Source organism: Macaca nemestrina, chromosome 17, assembly GCF_043159975.1.
Source record: "Macaca nemestrina isolate mMacNem1 chromosome 17, mMacNem.hap1, whole genome shotgun sequence".
Classification (NCBI taxonomy): Eukaryota; Metazoa; Chordata; class Mammalia; order Primates; family Cercopithecidae; genus Macaca; species Macaca nemestrina.
In genome coordinates, this window is record NC_092141.1 from 4363041 (window position 1) to 4382128 (window position 19088).

Genomic DNA, 19088 nt, shown 5'->3' on the forward strand with positions numbered 1-19088 from the left:
AAGCCCACACACCGGAAGCCAGTGTTCCAGGCCCTTCTGCAGTGCTGCTCTCCACGGCTTTCAAGTTAGGCCTCCTGTGTCTCTACAGTTTGGGTTTGACCTAGTTTTGCTATGAAGGGTATTCAGAGAAGGAGCAACAGCGGGTAGACAATGTGGGCCTAAGGGAGGTTTTTTTGTTTTGTTTTGTTTTCCAAGACAAAATCTTACTCTTTTGCCCAGGCTGCAGTGCAACGGCGCGGTCTCCACTCACTGCAACCTCCGCCTCCCAGGTTCAAGCGATTCTTCTGCCTCAGCTTCCTGAGTAACTGGGACTACAGGCCCCCGCCACCACGTCCAGCTAATTTTTGTATTTTTAGTAGAGATGGGGTCTCACCATGTTGGCCAGGCTGGTCTCGAAGTCCTGACCTCAGATGATCCGCCCGCCTCAGCCTGCCAAAGTGCTGGGATAACACGTGTGAGCCACTGTGCCCGGCAGAGGATTTTAAGTTAGGAGATAGTAGAGCATGTCTCTATGCTATTAGAAATGAATAGTGGGCAAAGCTAATGATGCAGGAGGAAAAGAAAGAGACAGTGACACACAGTGGCAAGAGCAGAGGCACGGAGAAGGTGAGAGGGCACGAGATGCTGTGATGTTGAGCCCAGAACAAGCAGCAGTGGGCGCTGGGCCATGCCGTCACTCTGGCTGGAAAGCTGGCTATGTGCAGACACATAGTGGAGTCAGCAGTGTTTTGAAAGGATGGCACTGCCCTCTCTCCTGTACCAAGATATGCTGGTCTGGCTCAGATACCGAGCTCATTGTTGACTGCCTTGCCCAGTGCTGTCGAGACAGTGTGCATCTAGACAGCCTTGTGCCGGAGTCTTAATGCGGACACCTCATTATTTATAATAGTACATAGGTACTGTGTGTGTGGACAGAGGCTGGGGAACGCCCCGGTCTGGAGCATCTATATAGGTATTATTTATATGCCACCTAACCTCCCAGAACCCCAAGGTCGTTGACTCCGAAATAAAGAACTGATTGATGTGGGAAAGGCTTCTTCAATCCTAATAATATATGCTGCTTCCAGGTCCACTGTGAAAATTAAAAGGGGTAATAGCCTTAAAGCTGCTAGCACAAAGTGACCATAAAATAAATGTGATCTTGAAGACAAGCATATCCTTCCGGTCTGAAAATTATAAAGTAAAAATAACTACCAAATAGTACCTAATGTCTCAGTTATTATACTAATAAGCACTTAATTATATCATTTACTTTCATCTTAACCACACCCTATGAAATCAGTATTAACCTCATTTTATAGATGAGGAAACTTAAAATTAAGACCACATAGGCCTGGGCGCAGTGGCTCATGTCCGTGATCCCAGCACTTTGGGAGGCCGAGGTGGGCAAATCACCTGAGGTTGGGAGTTTGAGACCAGCCTGACCAACATGGAGAAACCCCATCTCTACCGAAAAAACAAACAAACAAAACTTAGCCGGGCATGATGGCACATCTCTGTAATCCCAGCTATTCTGGAGGCTGAGGCAGGAGAATTGCTAGAACCTGGGAGGCGGAGGTTGTGGTGAGCCGAGATTGCACCATTGCACTCCACCCTGGGCAACGAGAGCAAAACTCTGTCTCAAAAAAAAAAAAAAAAAAGACTGCATAGGGAGGAAATGGGAAAGCTGGTAAACTCGGTAACGTCCAACCCCAAAGGTAACACTTTTATTCATAACACCATACATTCTGCCTTGTTAGCGTGCGATACAGACTCATAAAAGACAATCCACATAGGAAAACCCAAGCAAATGGTAGGTTTGTGCATGCGTTTACTAACCCCTATTAAAGTCCATGGTATCTAGTTCAGGGCCTGATAACCCGAACAAGCACTGTTTCCTGAGCAAATGCTTAGGAAATGGTTTTGCTAAATTAATCAATCAACCAATATTTGAGGAAACATAATCTGTTTCACTCCGGCTTTTTAACCATATGCATGTATTATTCTGATAAAAACTGAAAAAAAAAAAAACACCTATTCCCCTTTTTCCTACATATCCACCAGTGCCATTTCTTCCATAGATCAACACCATTTTCTCCAGCTGCCCGGTCACACTTACCCACTTGTTTCTGTGGTTGACATGGGCACCGTTGGTTGCCAGGAAAAGAGCTGCTGCCTCGTTTCCTGCTCCAGCTGCGCGCTGCAGTAAACAGTTTCCTAGAAGAAAACGGGCATGCTGATTCTTCTGTTTGCATCGAAATGCGGTCACGCTGCACACTGCACAACACCTGCTCTTTCCGCCACCCTGGGACTGGCAAGCCCTCACCAGACAGTAGGTCCGCACCAGACAGTAAGTATCATTTAAGTCCACAAAGGTGCTTTCTGCATGTGGACACAGACCCTAGGGAACGCCCCGGGCTGAAGCACCCACATAGGTACTGTGTGTGTAGACACAGAGGCTGGGGAACGCCCCGGGATGGGGCACCCACATAGGTACTGTGTGTGTGGACACAGACCCTAGAGAACGCCCCGGGCTGGAGCATCCACATAGGTACTGTGTGTGTGGACACAGAGGCTGGGGAACGCCCCGGGATGGGGCACCCACAGAGGTACTGTGTGTGTGGACACAGAGGCTGGGGAACGCCCCGGGATGGGGCACCCACAGAAGTACTGTGTGTGTGGACACAGAGGATAGGGAACGCCCGGGCTGGAACACCCCGTTCCTCCATGGGATTCCCACTGGCCACTGCCCAGGACTGCAGAACTTCCGTCTCCTTGCTGAGGTTGGGTTAGAGCAAGGTCTCTCAACGGTGGTGCCACTGACATTTTGGACAGGATAAATTCTTTGTTGCGGGTACAATGTTCAGCAGCATCCTCTGAACTTAAGACAATTAGAAATGTCTACAGATGTTGGCCACATGTAGTGCCTCACAACTGTCATCCCAGCACTTTCGGAGGCCAAGGCAGGTGGATCACTTGGTGCCAGCGGTTTGAGATCAGCCCGGCTAACATGGTGAAAACCTGTCTCTACTAAAAATACAAAACTAGCCAGGCGTGGTGGTGCACACCTGTAATCCCAGCTACTTGGGAGGCTGAGACATGGGAATCGCTTGAACCCAGGAGGCAGAGGTTGCAGTGAGCTGAGATTGCACCACTGCTCTCCACCCTGGAAACAGAACAAGACTCTGTCTCAAAGAAAAAAAAAAAAAATGTCTACAGATGTTGACAAATGTTCTCAGGCAGTAAAGGCAGGATTGTGCCAGGCTGAAAACCACTTGGCTGGATGACCATTTTGAAAACATTTTAAGTTCTATTAGAAAATGCCCCTTAAATATAAATACTTCAGTTTTATTCCTAATGCTTTAAATATGTTTGTTCTTGGCTTAGAAATATTTTCCTTAGCAGTGTCACTCTTTTCTAAATAAAAACCTTGGAAAGAAAAAAATGAGGTTTTTTTCCTTCTTTTTCTCTCTAAATGGTTTTAGCCCTAAAACAGTGTTTCTCAGCCTTTTAAAATCCATTTCCAAAAATGAACAAACTCTCTCATGTCAACAGCGATACTATTTGAAATTCTAAATAAACTAAACACCAGGACTAAAAACAAGATAAAGAACTGTGACAGCCAGGCACAGTAGCTCACTGCCTGTAATCCCAGAACTTTGGGAGTCTGAGGTGGGTGGATCATTTGAGGTCAGGAGTTCGAGACCAGCTTGGCCAACATGGTGAAACCCTGTCTCTACTAAAAACGTAAAAATGTGCCAGGCCTGGTGGCGCATGCCTGTAATCTCAGCTACTCGGGAGGCTGAGGCAGGAGAATCACTTGAACCCGGGAGGCAGAGGTTTCAGTGAGCTGAGACAGTCCCACTGCGCTCCAGCTTGGGCGACAGAGTGAGACTCTGTCTCAAAACAAACAAACAAACAGAAATGGGACAAAGTACTACTTAGCTTTCATACCACGTTTTTCCTTATCCGACTCCTAGCTGATGGCTTCTCTAATCTGGAGACTCCGAATGTGGACCCCATGTTCACGCCTGCAGTCATTCCCCTGTACCCAAGACTTAACTCTATGCCTCCCAACAGAACAAAGATAACCCGTGATCGTGCAAACATCACTGAACCGTTAAAAGCGAGTGGACGAATTGGCTGGTCCGGGTGCAGTGACGTTTACAACTCATCAAAACCAGTTACAGATTTCTTTGTTCCTTCTTCGCTCCCACTGCTTCACCTGACTAGCCCTAAAATTCAAAAAAAAATTTTTTTAATTTTAAAAACTTTATAAAAAAAATTAAAATATCTTAGTAGACTAAGATTACACGTAAAATGAAAAATGAAACATATTAATAGAAAAAACAATCCTGAGCCTGTCTAGATTTAACAATTAAAACAAAGTATATAATGTAAAAGTGACAGAACCAGCAAGAAAAATGGACAAAACCATAACCAATGAAAAATTTTAATATACCTCCCAGAAACTGACAGATCAAGCAGTCCAAAAGTTAATAAGAATATGTAAGATTTGAACAGCATAATGAACAAGCTTGATTTAATGCACAAAGAGAATGCTGCATCCTACAATTAAAGAATGCATATTATTTTCTTTTTTTTTTTTTTTTTTTTTTGAGACGGAGTCTTGCTCTGCCACCCAGGCTGGAGTGCTGTGGCCGAATCTCAGCTCACTGCAAGCTCCACTTCCCGGGTTCATGCCATTCTCCTGCCTCAGCCTCCCGAGTAGCTGGGACTACAGGCGCCCGCCACCTCGCTCAGCTAGTTTTTGTATTTTTTTAGTAGAGACGGGGTTTCACCGTGTTAGCCAGGATGGTCTCGATCTCCTGACCTCGTGATCCGCCCGTCTCGGCCTCCCAAAGTGCTGGGATTACAGGCTTGAGCCACCGCGCCCGGCCTATTTTCTTTTCCTTTTTTTTTTTTTTTTTTGAGATGGAGTTTCGCTCTGTCACCCAGGCTGGAGTGCAGTGGCCTGATCTCAGCTCACTGCAAGCTCCGCCTCCCAGGTTCACGCCATTCTCCTGCCTCAGCCTCCCAAGCAGCTGGGACTACAGGTGCCTGCCACTTCGCCCGGCTAGTTTTTTGTATATTTTTTAAGTAGAGACGGGGTTTCACCGTGTTAGCCAGGATGGTCTCGATCTCCTGACCTCGTGATCCGCCCGTCTCGGACTCCCAAAGTGCTGGGATTACAGGCTTCAGCCACCGTGCCCGGCCACAGTGCATGTTACTTTCAAGCACACGTCAGACTTTTATAAAAACTAGTTCTGGCCGGGCGCGGTGGCTCACGCCTGTAATCCCAGCACTTCGGGAGGCCGAGGCGGGAGGATCACAAGGTCAGGAGATCGAGACCAACCTGGTTAACACAGTGAAACCCCATCTCTACTAAAACTACAAAAATTAGCCGGGTGTGGCGACATGTGCCTGTAGTCCCAACTGCTGGGGAGGCTGCGGCAGGAGAATGGCGTGAACCCAGGAGGCAGAGCTTGCAGTGAACCGAGATCACACCACTGCACTCCAGCCAGGGTGACCCAGCGAGACTCCATCTCAAAAAAAAAAAAAAAACCAAAAAACTAGTTCTGTAAGAGTCTAACATTCAAGCCTGTTTTTTGTTTGTTTTTTAAGAGATGGGATCTTGCTCTGTCACCCAGGCTGCAGTACAGTGGAGTGATCATAGCTCACTGCAGCCCCCAACTCCTGGCCTCAAGCAATCCTCCCACATCAGCCTCCTGGGTAGCTCAGGGTACAGGAATGAGCCACCATTCGATTCTTAAATATCAAAGGACCAACCTCTTATATGCCAAATTCTGATAGGATTAAATTAGTAATCAGTAATATTATAGCAATCACCAATATATTTGCAAATTAAAAGGAATTAGTAATAATTTGGTTTCCAGAAGTCTTCAGTCTAAAACACTTATAGTTCTTCCTATATTATCTGTTCTGTATAAAACACTTAGAGTTCTTCCTATATTATCTGTCCTGTATAAAACACTTATAGTTCTTCCTGTATTATCTGTCCTGTATAAAACACTTATAGTTCTTCCTATATTATCTGTTCTGTATAAAACACTTATAGTTCTTCCTATATTATCTGTCCTGTATAAAACACTTATAGTTCTTCCTGTATTATCTGTCCTGTATAAAACACTTATAGTTCTTCCTATATTATCTGTCCTGTATAAAACACTTATAGTTCTTCCTGTATTATCTGTCCTGTATAAAACACTTATAGTTCTTCCTGTATTATCCGTCCTGTATAAAACACTTATAGTTCTTCCTGTATTATCTGTCCTGTATAAAACACTTATAGTTCTTCCTATATTATCTGTCCTGTATAAAACACTTATAGTTCTTCCTGTATTATCTGTTCTGTATAAAACACTTATAGTTCTTCCTGTATTATCTGTTCTGTATAAAACACTTATAGTTCTTCCTGTATTATCTGTCCTGTATAAAACACTTATAGTTCTTCCTGTATTATCTGTTCTGTATAAAACACTTATAGTTCTTCCTATATTATCTGTTCTGTATAAAACACTTATAGTTCTTCCTATTATCTGTCCTACTGCAGCCTCCAACTCCTGGCCTCAAGCAATCCTCCCACATCAGCCTCCTGGGTAGCTCAGGGTACAGGAATGAGCCACCATTCGATTCTTAAATATCAAAGGACCAACCTCTTATATGCCAAATTCTGATAGGATTAAATTAGTAATCAGTAATATTATAGCAATCACCAATATATTTGCAAATTAAAAGGAATTAGTAATAATTTGGTTTCCAGAAGTCTTCAGTCTAAAACACTTATAGTTCTTCCTATATTATCTGTTCTGTATAAAACACTTATAGTTCTTCCTATATTATCTGTCCTGTATAAAACACTTATAGTTCTTCCTGTATTATCTGTCCTGTATAAAACACTTATAGTTCTTCCTATATTATTTGTTCTGTATAAAACACTTAGAGTTCTTCCTATATTATCTGTCCTGTATAAAACACTTATAGTTCTTCCTGTATTATCTGTCCTGTATAAAACACTTATAGTTCTTCCTATATTATCTGTCCTGTATAAAACACTTATAGTTCTTCCTATATTATCTGTCCTGTATAAAACACTTATAGTTCTTCCTGTATTATCTGTCCTGTATAAAACACTTATAGTTCTTCCTGTATTATCCGTCCTGTATAAAACACTTATAGTTCTTCCTGTATTATCCGTCCTGTATAAAACACTTATAGTTCTTCCTGTATTATCTGTCCTGTATAAAACACTTATAGTTCTTCCTGTATTATCTGTCCTGTATAAAACACTTATAGTTCTTCCTGTATTATCTGTTCTGTATAAAACACTTATAGTTCTTCCTGTATTATCTGTTCTGTATAAAACACTTATAGTTCTTCCTGTATTATCTGTCCTGTATAAAACACTTATAGTTCTTCCTGTATTATCTGTTCTGTATAAAACACTTATAGTTCTTCCTATATTATCTGTTCTGTATAAAACACTTATAGTTCTTCCTATTATCTGTCCTGTATAAAACACTTATAGTTCTTCCTATATTATCTGTTCTGTATAAAACACTTATAGTTCTTCCTATTATCTGTCCTGTATAAAACACTTATAGTTCTTCCTATATTATCTGTCCTGTATAAAACACTTATAGTTCTTCCTATATTATCTGTTCTGTATAAAACACTTATAGTTCTTCCTATATTATCTGTTCTGTATAAAACACTTAGAGTTCTTCCTATATTATCTGTTCTGTATAAAACACTTATAGTTCTTCCTATATTATCTGTCCTGTATAAAACACTTATAGTTCTTCCTATTATCTGTCCTGTATAAAACACTTATAGTTCTTCCTATATTATCTATCCTGTATAAAACACTTATAGTTCTTCCTATATTATCTGTTCTGTATAAAACACTTAGAGTTCTTCCTGTATTATCTGTTCTGTATAAAACACTTATAGTTCTTCCTATATTATCTGTTCTGTATAAAACACTTATAGTTCTTCCTATATTATCTGTTCTGTATAAAACACTTAGACAGTTCTTCCTATATTATCTGTTCTGTATAAAACACTTACAGTTCTTCCTATATTATCTGTCCTGTATAAAACACTTATAGTTCTTCCTATATTATCTGTTCTGTATAAAACACTTATAGTTCTTCCTATATTATCTGTCCTGTAGTAACACTGCCTTGAGCTTTTGTATCACCTAGAGTGGTGATTTCATTTGACCTTTAAATATTTTTTAATTTTTTATTGATTGATTGATTGATTTTTGAGACAGAGTCTCGCTCTGTTGCCCAGGCTGGAGTGCAGTGAGACGTGGCTCACTGCAACCTCTACCTCCCAGGTTCAAGCAATTCTCCTACCTCAGCCTCCTGAGTAACTGGGATTACAGGCGCCCGCCACCACACCCAGCTAATTTTTGCATTTTTAGTAGAGACGGGGTTTCACCATGTTGGCCAGGCTGATCTCGAACTCCTGACCTCAGGTGATCCGCCAGCCTCGGCCTACCAAAGTGCTGGGATTACAGGCATGAGCCACCGCGCCTGGCCGACCTTCAATTATTAACTTCTTTAGGGAAAGGGCTGTTTTAATATCCATCTTTTTTTTTTTTTTTTTTTTTTTTTGGTCAACTCTTCCTGTGAGTGACACCTACCCATGTTTTCTACATTTTTTGCTAGTACTCAATACTGAATTACATGGAATCCCTCTCCCTAAAATATCGCTGTATTTTATTTAGTCAGATCAAGGAAATACATTAAAACAGTGGTTCTCAAAGTGTAGTCTAAGATGGTAAATACTGAAGTTATAACCCACCTAAACAAAAGCTCTCTGGTAGCATTTTTAAGACGGTCAAAGGAATGCTGAGTCCAAAGAGTGTGGGAGTTACCGCATTAAACAAATGGAAGTTTCAGCTTCAGGGACTTGATGTTTGAAGCACAGGATTTTTAAAAATTACAACCCAGGCTTTTACTGTATTTAAAATTAAGTACAAAATCATTATCCTCATAGTATGCCGTTCAATTTCTAAATCTGGGGTGAAAGCAGTTACACGCCATTTCCCGGCACCTGCAGGCCCCAGCATCGCCCCTTCGGGTGGCATGTCCTTTACCTGTCGCCGTGTCAGGTGCGTCCGTGTGGCTGCCGCGCTGGATGAGTCTGGCTGCAAAGCTGTTCTCATCAAATGAAGTCCCATTTACCACGGGGACATCTTCGAAGGGGTTCACAGACTGGTCAGAAGACACCGTGATATGCTGCACTGCGAGCCACAGAGCCGTGCTGCCCTCGTGGTCTTTGAGTTCTAAATCTAGTCTGAAAAGCAGAAGCAATGTCAACAGCACCTACAATCTTTCTGAGACACTCTAGACTGACAACGACCTCGTTCTTTCTCTTTATCCTTTTTCAACGACACATTTTTTAGCTCACTTTAACTTCTTAATAAATGCGACACTAAAGGTGTTTAAGAAGAATGATTTTTCACTCACAACCCCCCTCCAACCCGTCTTCTCACTTGTGCATGTCTCCCTACGTACTGTTTGCACTGCAGCAGCTGACTGAACACATGTTCATTCCTGGCCATGATGGACACGTGCAAAGGAGTCCTGCAGGACCAAAAAGAAGAAGGGTCAATTCAGGACAGGCCTGTCCAGGACGATTCATGGCAAGAGGCACCCCGAATCCCAGGCAGAGTCCCCACCCACAAGAAATTCCACATTTCTACAAGGCTTCTAAAACCATGACCCAGGATCAAAACCTGAAAACGGATCTGCTTATATGTGACCATTATTCAGTGGCCAAAATGGACAAGAATCAGCTCAAGGAAGCGATCTCAAATACTCCCCAACTCAATCCCGACCCCCTCCTGAAGGCATAGACATGATTTTCTCAAAAACAGCAGTTTCTGCCACAGGTGTGCAGATTTTCCCTCATCTATTCTCCATTAATTCGGAAAAGAAACTTCCCCCATAATTTTCTGTTCTTCTCAAACACACTCAGTGCAGCAACAGGAGAGAACTGATGAAAGCTGCATTTAACCTCTTTTCACTGCTTTCATTTAGCACTCGGGAGCCCTGCAGGAGACTAGCACTGTGGAACTACCACACACACACACACACACACATACACACAACACACACAATGTGAGTCAGGGCCCAAGGCTGCACCTACCACACACACACACACACACACACAGTGAGTCAGGGCCTAAGGCCGCACCTACCCACCCCCCCCAACACACACACAGCGAGTCAGGGCCCAAGGCCGCACCTACCCCCCACACACACACACATACACACACACACATTGTGAGTCAGGGCCCAAGGCTGTACCTACCACACACACACACACACACACACACACACACTGCAAGTTTTCTGCCGTTGGAGGAAAAAAATAAAAGCATCAACAGCAGGGACATGGATGCAATTATTTTAGGAAATAAGGTAATTATCACATGATATTGAGATTTCATGAAGCTACATCTTATTTGTGTACCTTCCCTATCACACAAGTCCATTTTCCTATCTGACGACCAAACTTTACAAAAAATCTTTCCTTTTTTGAGAGGGTTTTCAAAGGTATAAAATACTGAGTTGTTCTAAGGACACGCGGGTCCCAACTGTGGTCAGCGATTCAGGTGACTTAACCGTCCTTCACAGCCTCACACCACTGTCCCGAGACAAGCAGCCTTTTCCCAGATCGTAAACCACAAGGAATCCCCAACTAAGTATTTCTGGAAATGGGCAAAATAAACACAGTAATTATTGTTAAATATGCAACGGGCTGTGCTACAGACAAAGGTAGCAAGCTGTGCAGATAAAGTGGGAGTGTTTACAAGAAAGTAAAATTGGGTTTAACAATTAGAATTTTCTAACAATTAGACCTCACAGAAATAAAACAGATTGTCTGGTTGCTTGGATAGTTCTTCAAACTTGGATAGTTTGAACTCTAAGAAACGCTAGAAGGTTCCCTTGGAGGCCCTGGACTAGACGACCACTCTGGTTCCTTCAAACATGAAGATACAAATTGCTTAAAAGCTCGAAGACTGGCACACGCCTGTAATCCCAGCACTCTGGGAGACTGAGGTGGGAAGATCGTTTGAGCCCAGGAGTTTGAGGCCAGCCTGGACAACATGGCAAAACCCTGTCTCCACCAAAATACAACAATCAGCCAGGTGGGGTGGCGCATGCCTGTAGTCCCACCTACTCAGGAGGCTGAGGTGGGAGGATCACCTGTGCCCAGGAGGTGGAGGCTAGAGTGAGCCAAGATCACACCACTGTGCTCCAGCCTGGGCGACAGAGTGAGACGCTGACACAATTAAAAACAAACAAACAAACAACAAAAAAAAACCCTCGATGACTTCAGTTACCCAGGACGGAAATGTTTTCCCCAAATGCCTCTGGTTTTAGTAGTGACACTACTACTATACATCAATGTCTGTGACTTTAATAAAAATCAGACTGAATAATGCCAAACTACAGAACATGAACTCCCCGTATGCCAGTGACCTGCTACCGTAAGATAATCTTCTGAGAAGAGTGCTAAGGGCACGGGGTCTGCTCCCCAGCTTACCTCCCCTTGCTGTCCTGCATGTTGGGGTTGGCACCAGCCTGCAGAAGGGCCTCTGCAATCTGCGCCATCTCAGACATCACATCTGCTGAGTGTTTCTTTGAACTGTACAAGGCCACGAGGTGCAATGGTGTCTCCTGGGCACCCAGTGTAGCAGCATTGACCAAGGCCCCATTCTTAATGAGGAAAGTGGCAGCAAAGAGATCGCCTTGAAAAGAAATAAGAGAAGAAACAGTAACACAGGACAACACTCAGGGCAAAGAGTTCTGGCCAGTGCTTCCTCCAGAGGCAGCAGAAAATGACTGCAGACAAAAGAGAGCAATAACTAGATGTGTCTGAAGGAACCTCTTGGGGCATCTGTAAGTGGAAACTCATCATTGAGATCATGGAGTTACAGACGAATTCAAAAGGCTGTGCTCAATTTTTGGTACCTGTTATCACTGGTCGTGCCTCCTCACCTCAGTATCCTTTCACTGTTTAAGAATACTAGGCTGGGCCGGGTGCGGTGGCTCAAGCCTGTAGTCCCAGCGCTTTGGGAGGCCGAGACGGGCGGATCACCTGAGGTCGGGAGTTCGAGACCAGCCTGACCAACACAGAGAAACCCCGTCTCTACTACAAATACAAAATTAGCCGGGCGTGGTGGTGCCTGCCTGTAATCCCAGCTACTCGGGAGGCTGAGACACGAGATTCGCTTGAACCCAGTGGGCGGAGGTTGCAGTGGGCTGAGACCGCACTATTGCACTTCAGCCTGGGCAACAAGAGCAAAACTCCATCTCAAAAAAAAAGAATACTAGGCTTCTGTTCTTCAAAGGCCTCTTTTGGTCATCTCTCAAAAGGGTTTCCAGGATCCCTCCCCACACAATTTCTCTCTCTCCCTCTCTCTTTCTCATTTCCTGACCACAGCTTGTACCTAACTAAGCAACACTACCCCCATTCTGCTGTACTCGCATACAGGTTCTACTCAGAGCAATCCCGTGTCTGTTTCCGCTGTACTCGCATACAGGTTCTACTCAGAGCAATCCCGTGTCTGTTTCCGCTGTACTCGCATACAGGTTCTACTCAGAGTAATCCCATGTCTGTTTCCGCTGTACTCGCATACAAGTTCCTACTCAGAGTAATCCCAAGTCTGTTTTATTATTATAAAATTTCTTTCCTTTTTAGATTTTTTTTTTTTTTTTCCAGACGGAGCCTTGCTGGAGTGCAGTGGCACAATCTCCGCTCACTGCAACTTCCGCCTCCGAAGTTGAAGCAATTCTCATGTCTCAGCCTCCCAAGTAGCTGGGACTATAGGCACGTGCCACCACACCTGGCTAATTTTTTGTATTTTAGTAGGAATGGGGTTTCACCATGATGTACAGGCTGGTCTCAAACTCCTGAGCTCAGGCAAACCACCTGTCTCAGCCTCCCAGAGTGCCAGGATTACAGATGTGAGCCACTGCGCCCTGCCTCTTTTTAGTTTTATAATTTCATTATATACACGTAACTGACTTAAGAAGTTTACAATGAAACATTTGAACAGAGTATCTGTACACATTACTATTTACAAAAATTTCACATGGTAAATAACCTTGTTGTGGAAACAAAATTTCTTTCTAAATCCCTTCCGCTGACTTAAGTCTGGCGGTATTACAGAGTCTACCTAGGACTATTTACAGATATCAAATCAACACTGAGGAACATCCCACGGCTTTGGAAGGCCGAGGCGGGAGGATCGCTTGAGCCCAAGAGTTCGAGACTGCAGTGGGCCATGACTGTGCCGTTGCACTCTAGCCTTGGTGACAGAGAGAGATCCTGACTCAACAAAGCCTGAATAACTCACAGAAAATCCATTCTTCTTCTTATTTTTTGAGACGAAGTCTCACTCCCGTCACCCAGGCTGGTGCACTGGCATGATTACGGCTCGCTGCAGAATCAACTTCTTGGCTCAGGGGATTCTCCTGCCTCAGTCTCCTGAATAGTGGAGACTAGAGGCACACATGCCACCATGCCTGGCTTATTTTTTATATTTTTAGTAGAGATGGGGTTTCACCATGTTGCCCAGGCTGGTCTCCAACCCCTGGGCTGAAGGGATCCACCTGTCTCAGCCTCCCAAAGTGCTGGGATTACAGGCATGAGCCACTGTGCCTGGCCAAAATCCATTAATTTTAATAGCTTCATTTACCATCTTTGACTATTTATGCTCTGTAGAAGTGAAAAAAACTACCTTGACATGTTGACAAAAGGCCAAGAATTAAGATGAAGATGTTAACAGTATACATTTGTGAAAATACTTTGTCAGACACTAATAAAGAGAAATTGACTCTAGATTGGTTTTACAAATACATGGTTAAACTCAGAACTAAGCAGTCTGACAAGTGGCCATTTAGTGTTAAAAATACTTGTGAAAAACCAGTTAAAGTATACTTGTCAAGTTCACTTGGAGGATGACAAGGATTAAGCAATTAAATTTGTTGTAAGATTAAAAGTTCAGTCTTCCTTGGATTTAGTTATATTTAAAACTTAAAACATGCAAACACACTACATATATATGAAATTTATGTTTCTTAAGAAAGTAAGGCAAGAATAGCAAAGCATCATAACACATGGAACAGAAACCTGTTACCAAGGCTTGGGGCATCACACCTTCCTAGGTGAAAGCAATTGCTCTCAGTAGCCTCCAGGTGGCACCCATGAGCTCACACCAGGAAACTCGGGTTTTGGGGATTTTTTTGTTTTGTTTTGTTTGAGACATGGTCTCACTCTGTCACCCAGGCTGAAGTGCGGTGGCATCATCACGGCTCACTGCAGCCTCGACTTGCAGGGCTCAGGGGATCCTCCCAGCTCAGCGTCCTGAGTAGCTGGGATACTCAGCTTTTTTGTGGTTTTGGTAGAGATGGGTTTTGCCACTGTTGCCCAAGCTGGTCTTGACCTCCTGGGCTCAAGCAATCCACCCACCTCAGCCTCCCAAAGTGTTGGGATTACAGGTGTGAGCCACAGCGCCTAGCCTGGAAAGTCTTTCAAGGATTCAGTTAAACATCTTCCAAATCAAACTCATCTGCAATTTGCAACTTGAAGTCCCCATGTGTAACTCTGATGAGTGACAGCAAGTTAACCCAAGAGCCTGGATTCAGAGGTACTTTCTGCAGATTCCGTCTCCATTTCACCAAGGTCTACAGGACGAATTTCTTGCAAATCACATCCTTCTTCAGCTGGATGATCCCCAACATGCGGAACAACGTCCTAGAGTTTGATTTGCTGGTCCCATGAGAGTTGACTATACTCCTTAAATGTGTGGGTGATCTCGGGATGAATGCTGGATTGTTGAGGCTGCCTTGGAACTTCTTTAATGTATGAATTGCAGGCAATGGTGATCTGCTTTTGTCTTTGCATCAGGACACTTTGGTTCCTAATTGTTAGAACTGTGAGTGCAGACCCCTTTGCATCACAACCTGAGACGACGATTTTCTCTCTTTCAAAGTTTTCTTTTCATATCTTACGGTACCATTTCATCTCCTTTGACTACACATCTACAGTCTGAACATCTGAAATGGAGTTTCAGGAGTGGTAAAGCTCTCTCAAGTCTGTTGCTGGTATTCCTGTGCACATTTTCATTTGAATATACAGGTTTCATCTGGTTCTCAGTGGGTATGAAATTAGAAAATCATCTGCTTTTGTTTTGGCTTTTGGTTTTTTGAGATAGCGTCTCACTCTGTTGGTCAAGCTGGAATGCAGTGGTGCCATCATGGCTTACTGCAGCCTCAGCCTCCCAGCCTCAATCAATCCTCCTGCCTCAGCCTCCCAAGTAGCTAGGGGTATAGGCGCATGCCACCCTACCTGGCTCATTTTAAAATATTTTTGTAGAGATGAGGTCTCACTATGCTGTCCAGGTTGTACTCAAACTCCTGGCCTCAAGTGATCCTCCCACCTTGGCCACCCAAAGTGCTGGGATTACAGGCGCGAGCCACTGCACCCAGGCCGATTGTCTGTTTTTCAATACTTCCCATCTGGTCTATGCTTTCTTCCGAGGGACTATCTTGCTACAGAATGTGGGCTCTGGCACTGGGGCAGCCAGGAGGCCTCAGATGCTGACTTGTTCCTCAGATGCTGGATTGGCCCGTGTCTGATTTTTTTTTTTTTTTGGGTATTCACACTGTCTTACACAAAACAGACCCTGGGGAAACGTTTGGGAAGAAAATGGACTGACTGGTTAGGGCTATTGGGTTCTACTTTATCAGAAAGGTTCTTATTTGAATGAATTATGACTTTAGGTAACTTAACAATTTTCCAGTAAGTCCCTTCTCTTGAAATATTTTCATTCTTCTGCTCCTGTTTTGGGTGGGGTAAGGGGTGAAGAAGGGTGCAATCTTTACCAGTATCAAAGCTTAGATTTTATAGTACAGACGCGGTAAAGCACTGCAGGCAGCAGGTAACATGCATATTGGGGGTTGGCTAGGTCAGGCTTTTGCTATCCATTTATACATATACACAGAGGGCCCTACTCCGTAGCGTGAACAAACTCTGCATGGATTTGGTATAGAAGAAAATATGTAAAGACAACAATATATTAGCAATAGAACTAAATATCCTAGAGACGGCCACTTACATTCTGGGAGCAGAAAGAAACTTTAGAATTATTAGGACAACGGGCCTTAATGAAAAGTCCAAAATATGAGATACTCAGGGAAGAAGGGATAATGCAGTTTCATTACCTTTAAGTTTAAAACATAATCCAAACTAAGACACAAATACATAGTGGTCGGGCGCAGCGGCTCCTGACTGTAATCCCAGCATTTTGGGAGGCCGAGGCAGGCAGTTCACTTGAGGCCAGGAGTTTGAGACCAGCCTGGCCAACATGGCAAACCCAATCTCTACAAAAATACAAAAATTAGCCAAGCATAGTGGCATGTGCCTGTAATCCCAGCTACTAGGGAGACTGAGGCAGGAGAATCGCTTGAACCCAGGAGGTGGAGGTTGCAGTGATCCGAGATTGCAGCACTACACTCCAGCCTGGGCGACAGAGCAAGACTCTGTCTTAAAAAAAAAAAAAAGAGAGAGAGAGAGAGAGAGAGATAAATACACAGTAAAGCTAAGACAAGACAGGTTAACGAAAAATGTGTAATACACCAAACATACAGAAGATAAACTGGGCAATACTGCACAGGTATATGAAACCCTATGAATTATTGGATTCAGATGGATAGCATGATAAAAAAAAAAGGTTATATCTTAAATCCTTAGGTCCTCCTAGAAGAATTATAGACTTTGAATCAGATTTATTTTATTAATAAGACCCAAATATACAGTTTTTACTTATAATCATACATATATATATAAATATATTCACCCCAAAGAAAGCTATTTAGAAATTACTAGAAATAGAAAATTAGTAAAGTTTTACATTAAAAGAAAGTCAGCCCAGAGGGTACATAAAGGAAAAGGACAACTGATATCAGAAGAGCAGAACAAAGAGAGGGAACAGAAAATGTCACAAGCACCGTTTATAAGGTTTCTGTCAATAAGAAAATGGTTAACACATTTTAGAAAGACTTGCAATCATCAGAAACAGTTAAAATAAAAACTGGTGCTTAAAAGTTTCAGTTACTTCATCACCTCATTCACTGACACTGCCAGGTAAATGAGGCATGACCATTACAATCTGTCCACATAAAACTATTCCTAACAAAAAACTTCACACTAAAAAAATCCATATACAATATTTCTTTCAATGCAGCTTCTTGACAGTTCTATTCAGCCAGTAACCTTCATTATTCAATTAATACAAACCATATTTCATGCTGCTCCAGTTGGTGGCATCATTATCAAGTTTACTAAAAATAATTAACAGGAACATCCTACTTAAGAAACCCATCAACAGGGTGCAGTGGCTCACGCCTGTAATCCCAGCACTTTGGAAGGCCGCGGTGGGCGATCACCTAAGGTTGGGGGTTTGAGACCAGCCTGACCAACGTGGAGAAACCCCATCTCTACTAAAACCACAAAATTAACCAGGCGTGGTGACGGGTGCCTATAATCCCAGCTACTCAGGAGGCTGAGGCAGGAGAATTGCTTGAACCCGGGATGCGGAAGTTGCAGTGAGCCAAGACTGCACCACTGCACTCCAGCTTGGGCGACAGGAACGAAACTCCGTCTCAAAAAAAAAGAAAAAAGAAACCCACGGACTGATGTTGGTTTTTAAGGTAAAAAAGTTCAGGAAGAATTGTTTTTATCAAGTGAAGACTCATCTTCTTGCTCAAATCAGGCTAATCCAAGGAGATGGCCTCTCTCCAGCCAAACACGTGCCCGCTGTGGACTCCCGCAGAGTCACTGCCCGCCTGTTCCACTCTTTAGATAAAACGACTGCTATACTCGGTTATTAGGATGATCACTGACTATTTTGTGGACAGATTCCAATGCATGCTCAGAACTAAACCGAAATCTCATATATTAAAGACTCTCACTCTTAACAGTTAAAGTGAAAAAAACTCCTACAGGAACTGGACCTGGTTACGGCATTTCCAGTGCAGGGGCAAGGGATGAACGGCAGGGCTGACCCCGCCAGTCCCCTGGTAATCAATGCTGGGTGTACCACTAACATTGCCTCGCATTCTCTGAACAAACCAATAAAGCAAAAGTGATTCCCACTTTATGGATAGCGAAGACTCAGAATGTGACTTGTCCAAGGCCACAGAGTAAACAGATGAGCTGAGATTCAAACCTTGGTAAATATGAGCTTGATAGCCAGTGCTCTGTCTACCGTAATATATGACACACTCTAAAGTTAGCAAAATCACATTTATTATACCCACACTGTAATCCACATACTTGTAGGCAATTAATAAACTCAGAGTGGAAGATTAAACCATCTGAAAATAAACATCAAAAATGTATCGCTAATTCTTGGCAATTCTTGTAGCTAAGCAATCACCAAAATATTTAATAACTCAAAAGATGTTTTATTATCAAACATAAGAATTAACTCCCTGGGAGGAAAGGAACAAAATTCTCAGAATTTTTTTTTTTTTTTTTTTTTTTTTAGTAGCAGGGTATTTGTTTCCAAAATAAACATCTCAAGACACAAAACAGTGTGGGAAAGAATCATTCCCTGCGTGGTGGACATTTCCCCACCGCATCACACTCAGTGCTAAGTACTCGCTGGCTTCGCACGGCACATCATGGTGCTTGGGGAAAATGCATCTGCTCTTGACACTGACACACTCGAAGGATTTCCTACCCAGTGATGAGCAAAATTTTCCTCTCTACCAGCCAGCAAGCTCAGCACTCCAACACATGGCTTATAAGGATACTCGTATTAAAACCTTTGCCCAAAAAGGACAAAGCTGGCACAGGACCACAACTTGATGTAACTACATTCCACCAACTAGGAGCAATTTGTGAACGGCAAAAATGTAGCATAGACAATAATGGTATGACAACGCATCATCAAAAGGGGAAAAAAAAAGATTAAGATGGAGCGAAATGAGTAGATTCTCTCTTTGATATCTACGTGTAAGTAACAAAAAAGTGGCCATGGCAATGTACCTCTA

The 19088-nt window shown here is 43.1% G+C and overlaps 1 protein-coding gene across 4 annotated transcripts in view; it reads right to left on the reverse strand.

Annotated features, from left to right (window-relative positions):
* Positions 1 to 19088, reverse strand: part of LOC105472114 (ankyrin repeat and FYVE domain containing 1) — a 95994-nt gene that overhangs the window by 24532 nt on the left and 52374 nt on the right. For all 4 annotated transcript variants that reach the window (XM_011725095.3, XM_071082171.1, XM_071082170.1 and 1 more), the window contains exons 8-11: positions 11569 to 11773; positions 9531 to 9599; positions 9110 to 9309; positions 2099 to 2196 (exon numbers count right to left, since the gene is read on the reverse strand). In XM_011725095.3, coding sequence (XP_011723397.1) covers positions 2099 to 2196; positions 9110 to 9309; positions 9531 to 9599; positions 11569 to 11773 — 572 coding nt within the window. The remainder of the gene's footprint in view (positions 1 to 2098; positions 2197 to 9109; positions 9310 to 9530; positions 9600 to 11568; positions 11774 to 19088) is intronic.